This window comes from Oncorhynchus nerka, linkage group LG4 (assembly GCF_034236695.1).
Source record: "Oncorhynchus nerka isolate Pitt River linkage group LG4, Oner_Uvic_2.0, whole genome shotgun sequence".
Lineage (NCBI taxonomy): Eukaryota > Metazoa > Chordata > Actinopteri > Salmoniformes > Salmonidae > Oncorhynchus > Oncorhynchus nerka.
In genome coordinates, this window is record NC_088399.1 from 77,740,050 (window position 1) to 77,747,549 (window position 7,500).

Sequence of the window (7,500 nt, forward strand, 5' to 3'; positions counted from 1 at the left end):
CCTTGGGGAGGGCCTTGACCTTAAAGAGCTCATCCAGGCCTGTCTGTTTGACTCCTAATACATTGCAGAGGGCCCCGACCTTAAAGATCTCATCCAGGCCTGTCTGTTTGACTCCTAGTACCTTGCAGAGGGCCCTGACCTTAAAGATCTCATCCAGGCCTGTCTGTTTGACTCCAAGTACCTTGCTTGCTGTGGTGATAATCCTTCTCAGCATATTTCTCTGGTTGACAGTGGCATTGCCAAACCAACAAAAAATACAAAAAGTTAAACTACTCTCAATTAAAGATTTGTAAAACAGAGTCAGTATAGTACAGTCAACATTAAAAGATCCCAGCTTGTGTGTGTGCATGATGGTTACCATCATGGACGCACAACCACACACACACACCCCAGATAACCATCATGCACACACACACCCCAGATAACCATCATGCACACACACACCCCAGATAACCATCATGCACACACAACCACACACACACCTACATGGCCACACACACACACACACACCCCAGATAACCATCACACACACACACACACACACACACACACACACACACACACACACACACACACACACACACACACACACACACACACACCCCAGATAACCATCATACACACACACCCCAGATAACCATCATGCACACACACACCCCAGATAACCATCATGCACACACAACCACACACACACCTACATGGCCACACACACACACCTCAGGTAACCATCACACACACACACACACACACACACACACACACACACACACACACACACACACACACACACACACACACACCAGATAACCATCATACACAGACACACACACCCCAGATAACCATCATACACACACACACACACACACACACACACACACACACACACACCCCAGATAACCATCATACACACACACATCAGATAACCATCATACACACACACACACACCCCCAGATAACCATCATACACACACACTTACTGTGAACTGGATCTGACAGCCTCCCATGATGTAATCCAGGAAAGAATACATCTTGATGATCTGCCATTAGAAAGAACACAGTTAAAGGAAGCCTCTCCCTGAGTGTGTGTATTAGTTTGTGTTAGTTTGTGTGTGTGTGTGTGTCTGTGTTAGTTTGTTGTGTGTGTGTGTGTGTGTGTGTGTGTGTGTGTGTGTGTGTGTGTGTGTGTGTGTGTGTGTGTGTGTGTGCATGTGTGAGTGTGAGCATGAGTGTGTGTGCATGTGTATGTGTGTGAATACATCTATAAAGTGCATGTAGAAATAACACGAGTATACCGCTATTAAATAGCAGAGTAACAATTTGCTTACTGTACAAGGGCATTCATAACAGTTTTATAAGTGTTTCAATGCTATTTCAATAGGATTCTAAACCATATGGATACAGAGAGAGTGATAGGAAGGAGGAGTGTTACCTTACAGTGGTTGAGGACGACGACACCAGAGTTTCTGTAGTGTTTCTTCTTCACCTGGTACTTAGGGTTTATACAGTCCCATTGCATCTACACGCACACACACACCCACATGCAAATGCAAGTATTCTTCTTTTTTTTTACATATTAAAGTAAATCATTCATTTTTAGCCATAGCATTTTCTCATTAAGGATCAGGTTAAGTTTAGGTTGGGTTAAGGTTGGGTTAGGTTTAGGGTTAAAGTTAGGGTTGGGTTGGGTTAGGTTTTAAGATTGGGTTAGGGTTGGGTTAGGTTTTAGGGATGGGTTAGGTTTGGGTTAGGTTTTAGGGTTGGGTTAGGTTTTAGGATTGGGTTAGGTTTTAGATTTTGGTTAGGGTTGGGTTAGGTTTTAGGGTTGGGTTAGGTTTTAGGATTGGGTTAGGGTTGGGTTAGGTTTTAGGGTTGGGTTAGGTTAGGTTTTAGGGTTGGGTTAGGTTTTAGGATTGGGTTAGGTTTTAGATTTTGGTTAGGGTTGGGTTAGGTTTTAGGGTTGGGTTAGGTTAGGTTTTAGGGTTGGGTTTTATGATTGGGTTAGGGTTGGGTTAGAGTAAGGTTTGAGTTAGAGTTAGGGTTGGGTTAGGTTTTAGGGTTGGATCAGGGTTGGGTTATGTTTTAGGATTGGGTTAGGTTTTAGGGTTGGGTTAGGTTTTAGGGTTGGGTTAGGTTTTAGGGTTGGGTTAGGTTTGGGTTAGGTTTTAGGGTTGGGTTAGGTTTTAGGGTTGGGTTAGGTTTTAGATTTTGGTTAGGGTTGGGTTAGGTTTTAGGGTTGGGTTAGGTTTTAGGATTGGGTTAGGGTTGGGTTAGGTTTTAGGGTTGGGTTAGGTTAGGTTAGGTTTTAGGGTTGGGTTAGGTTTTAGGATTGGGTTAGGTTTTAGATTTTGGTTAGGGTTGGGTTAGGTTTTAGGGTTGGGTTAGGTTAGGTTTTAGGGTTGGGTTTTATGATTGGGTTAGGGTTGGGTTAGAGTAAGGTTTGAGTTAGAGTTGGGGTTGGGTTAGGTTTTAGGGTTGGATCAGGGTTGGGTTATGTTTTAGGATTGGGTTAGGTTTTAGGGTTGGGTTAGGTTTTAGGGTTGGGTTAGGTTTTAGGGTTGGGTTAGGTTAGGTTTTAGGGTTGGGTTAGGTTAGGGTTAGGTTTTACGATTGGGTTAGGTTAGGGTTAGGTTTTACGATTGGGTTAGGGTTAGGTTTTAGGGTTGGGTTAGAGTAAGGTTTGGGTTAGGGTTAGGTTTTAGGGTTGGGTTAGAGTAAGGTTTGGGTTAGGGTTAGGTTTTACGATTGGGTTAGGGTTAGGTTAAGTTTTAGGGTTGGGTTAGAGTAAGGTTTGGGTTAGGGTTAGGTTTTAGGGTTGGGTTAGAGTAAGGTTTGGGTTAGGGTGTACCTGTCTCCCTTCCAGGTCTGTGCGTATCTCCTTATAGGTGGTCTGGAACTCTCCAATGAAGTCATGCTTCCCATTGGAGTCCCAATCATACACTGTGCACTGAAAAACACACACGGAAATGCCATGCTGAATGATTGATGGCTGGTTTCGGTGGGGGGCCGTGAAATATTAATCTGGAGATGCTAAGAAGGACTCAGCTGGAGAGAGAGAGAGAGACAGAGACAGAGACAGAGAGAGAGAGAGAGAGAGAGAGAGAGAGAGAGAGAGAGAGAGAGAGAGAGAGAACACTGTGGAAAGGGTCCTACATGAGTGTGCATGCATGCTGTGGTTGGGAATAGTCATTAGACAGCGATGGTTGGAAGCTAAATCGTGTTCAGTGGGGCACACCGTAGCAACATGAAAACATTTCCAAACAGAGAAACAAAATTTGTCATCATATTTGTAGTATCTCTTCTGTTTTAAAGAATTTTCTTCTGTTTGTGCTAACTGATCACCGATTCAGATCTGACCTAACTCAGTCCCTCTGTTCTACTCAGAGAGTCTATAAACAGGTAACTGTGTGTGTGTTTGTGTTCCCCACTAACAGGGCCAACAAGAGCCACGTGGAGTTAAGAGGGTAGTGAATAATTAATGACCTCATGTTTATTCATGAAGACAATAACGTTTAGAATCTGAGTCCCATCACACACACACACACACACACACACACACACACACACACGCTGCTGAGCTAGCCTGGGCATTATTTTGGGGAGGTAACACCAATCTTCAAGTCGTAGGCAAGATTACTTATAATCATCACATGCATGTGGTTCACCAAAATACCGATTTGGTTTGATTATGGTTAGGTTAGAAGACATTATGGTTAGGTTATAGTTGTGATCTTACCTTTAGTTGGCGGTCATGGTCTCCGCTACATAGTGTGTTGAGAGAGACCTTGAATGACTTCCACACCGGGCTGAGGTCGTTCATCACCGTCTGACAACACACACACACACGTCATTATCATAATCTGCGCTCCTACCGTGTGTGTGTGTGTGTATATGTGTGTGTGTGTGTGTGTGTGTGTGTGTGTGTGTGTGTGTGTGTGTGTGTGTGTGTGTGTGTGACTTACCTCAGTTCTGTGAACTAGTGATCCGCTGCCATCATCATTTATTCTGAAGATTTCCAAAAACGGATCTGATTTACTGAAGAAATCCTACAGAAAAACAAAGACATCTTGTTTGATGTTCAGCTTATTGTTTGATGATAAGTCTATTCCGCTAATTTATATTTTTTATTTAATTTAAATGTATATGCCATTTTAGCAGACATTTTTATCCAAAGCGAATTACAGTCATGCATGCATAATTGTCTTTAAGGAAGCTAAGGAATAATAAGGAATAATCACTCTTCATTTTCTCCTCCTCTTCTCCCCCTCCTCTCCTCCACTTCTCCACCTTCTCTCCTCCTCTTCGCCACCTCCTCTCCTCTTCTCCACTTTCTCTCCACCTCTCCTCCTCTCCTCCTCTCCTCCTCTTCTCCCCCTCTTCTCCACCTCTCCTCCTCTTCTGCCCCTCCCCTTCTCCTCTTCTCCACCTCCTCTCCTCTTCTCCACCTTCTCGCCTCCTCTTCTCCCCCTCCTCTCCTCCTCTTCTCCCCCTTCTCTCCTCCTCTTTGCTACCTCCTCTCCTCTTCTCCACCTCCTCTCCTCTTCTCCACCTTCTCTCCTCCTCTTCTCCACCTCCTCTCCTTCTCTTCTCTTCTCCTCCTCTTCTCCCCCTCCTCTCCTATTCTTCTCCACCTCCTCTCCTCCTCTTCTCCATCTCCTCTCCTCTTCTCCACCTTCTCTCCTCCTCTTCTCCACCTTCTCATCTCCTCTTCTCCCCCTCCTCTCCTTCTCTTCTCTTCTCCCCCTCCTCTCCTCCTCTTCTCCACCTTCTCTCCTCCTCTTTGCCACCTTCTCTCCTCTTCTCCACCTCTCCTCCTCTTCTCCCTCTCCTCCTCTTCTCCACCTCCTCTTCTCCTCTTCTCCACCTCCTCTTCTCCTCTTCTCCACCTCCTCTCCTCTTCTCCACCTCTCCTCCACCTTCTCTCCTCCTCTTCTCCACCTCCTCTTCTCCTCTTTTCCACCTCCTCTTCTCCTCTTCTCCACCTCCTCTTCTCCACCTCTCCTCCACCTTCTCACCTCCTGTTCTCCCCCTCCTCTCCTCCTCTTCTCCCCCTCCCTCTCCTCCTCTTCCCCCTCCTCTCCTCCTCTTCTCCACCTCCTCTCCTCCTCTTCTCCACCTTCTCTCCTCCTCTTCTCCCCCTCTTCTCCACCCTCCTCCACCTTCTCTCCTCCTCTTCTCCCCTCCTCTCCTCCTCTTCTCCACCTCCTTCCTCTTCTCCACATTCTCTCCTCCTCTTCTCCCCTCCTCTCCTCCTCTTCTCCACCTTCTCTCCTCCTCTTCTCCCCCTCCTCTCCTCCTCGTCTCCACCTTCTCTCCTCCTCTTCTCCCCTCTTCTCCACCTTATCTTCTCCTCTTCTCTACCTTATCTCCTCATTCTCCCCCTCCTCTCCTCCTCTTCTCCCCCTCTTCTCCACCTCTCCTCCACCTTCTCTCCTCCTCTTCTCCCCCTCCTCTCCTCCTCTTCTCCACCTCCTCTCCTCTTCTCCACATTCTCTCCTCCTCTTCTCCCCCTCCTCTCCTCCTCTTCTCCACCTTCTCTCCTCCTCTTCTCCCCCTCCTCTCCTCCTCTTCTCCACCTTCTCTCCTCCTCTTCTCCCCCTCCTCTCCTCCTCGTCTCCACCTTCTCTCCTCCTCTTCTCCCCCTCTTCTCTACCTTATCTTCTCCTCTTCTCTACCTTATCTCCTCATTCTCCCCCTCCCCTCCTCCTCTTCACATTCTCTCCTCCTACTTTTCTCATCTTCTTTCTCTTCTCATCCCCTCCTCCACCTTCCCCTTTTCTTCCGCTTTTCCCTCAGTATTATACTCTTTCATCTCTGAAGACATGTACTAATTATTAAACCCAGTGCATTTTGTATGTACACACACACACACACACACACACACACACACACACACACACACACACACACACACACACACACACACATAGTCACCTTGTCGTCTAGTTTGCGAGCGCTGAAGGAGAGTTCTACGTAGTCATCATTACCCGATAACTCCTCTGATGTTACCTAGAGCAGAAATACCATCATCATCATCTGAGCTTGTATCGTCTGTTTGTGTGTGTGTGGGTGCACGCGCACGTGTGTGTGTGTGTGTGTGTGTGTGTGTGTGTGTGTGTGTGTGTGTGTGTGTGTGTGTGTGTGTGTGTGTGTGTGTGGGGGGTGTGTGTGGGTGTGTGTGGGTGTGCGTGAGAGCTTCGTACTGTGATGGAGGACTTGCTGGTAGTGTTTCCCTGTTTAAGTAACGCTTTGGACAGTTTCCTCTGGGACACGATCTGCAACACACACACACACACACACACAGAAAGACAGACAGACAGACATACAGACAGGTAGAAAACGGTTATAGCAGATTCCGCTTTCCTTCTGTCCTAACATGCACACACCTGTCCTCACGTGTATTCACCTGTCTTCACGTGTATTCACCTGTCCTCACGTGTATTCACCTGTCCTCACGGGCATTTACCTGCCCTCACGTGTATTCACCTGTCCTCACATGTATTCACCTGTCCTCACGTGTATTTACCTGTCCTCACATCTATTCACCTGTCCTCACGTGTATTCACCTGTCCTCACGTGTATCCACTTGTCCTCACATCTATTCACCTGTCCTCACGTGTATTTACCTGTCCTCACGTGCACACACCTGTCCTCACGTGTATTTACCTGTCCTCACGTGTATATTCACCTGTCCTCATGTGTATTCACCTGCCCTCACGTGTATTCACCTGCCCTCACGTGTATTCACCTGTCCTCACGTGTATTCACCTGTCCTCACGTGTATTCACCTGTCCTCACGTGTATTCACCTGTCCTCACGGGCATTTACCTGCCCTCACGTGTATTCACCTGTCCTCACATCTATTCACCTGTCCTCACGTGTATTCACCTGTCCTCACGTGTATCCACTTGTCCTCACGTGTATTCACCTGTCCTCACGTGTATTCACCTGTTCTCACGTGTATTCACCTGTCCTCACGTGTATTTACCTGTCCTCACGTGCACACACCTGTCCTCACGTGTATTTACCTGTCCTCACGTGTATATTCACCTGTCCTCATGTGTATTCACCTGCCCTCACGTGTATTCACCTGCCCTCACGTGTATTCACCTGTCCTCACGTGTATTCACCTGTCCTCACGTGTATTCACCTGTCCTCACGTGTATTCACCTGTCCTCACGGGCATTTACCTGCCCTCACGTGTATTCACCTGTCCTCACATGTATTCACCTGTCCTCACGTGTATTTACCTGTCCTCACGTGTATTCACCTGTCCTCACGTGTATTCACCTGTCCTCACGGGCATTTACCTGCCCTCACGTGTATTCACCTGTCCTCACATCTATTCACCTGTCCTCACGTGTATTCACCTGTCCTCACGTGTATCCACTTGTCCTCACGTGTATTCACCTGTCCTCACGTGTATTCACCTGTCCTCACGTGCACACACCTGTCCTCACGTGTATTTACCTGTCCTCACGTGTATATTCACCTGTCCTCATG

General features: G+C 47.2%; 1 protein-coding gene across 1 annotated transcript in view; it reads right to left on the reverse strand.

The window, feature by feature from the left end:
- The window catches only part of cpne4b (copine IVb), a 17,150-nt gene that overhangs the window by 7,307 nt on the left and 2,343 nt on the right, over positions 1–7,500 (reverse strand). The window contains exons 4-10 of the mRNA XM_065017908.1: positions 6,201–6,272; positions 5,932–6,006; positions 3,960–4,043; positions 3,734–3,823; positions 2,846–2,944; positions 1,430–1,516; positions 978–1,037 (exon numbers count right to left, since the gene is read on the reverse strand). Coding sequence (XP_064873980.1) covers positions 978–1,037; positions 1,430–1,516; positions 2,846–2,944; positions 3,734–3,823; positions 3,960–4,043; positions 5,932–6,006; positions 6,201–6,272 — 567 coding nt within the window. The remainder of the gene's footprint in view (positions 1–977; positions 1,038–1,429; positions 1,517–2,845; positions 2,945–3,733; positions 3,824–3,959; positions 4,044–5,931; positions 6,007–6,200; positions 6,273–7,500) is intronic.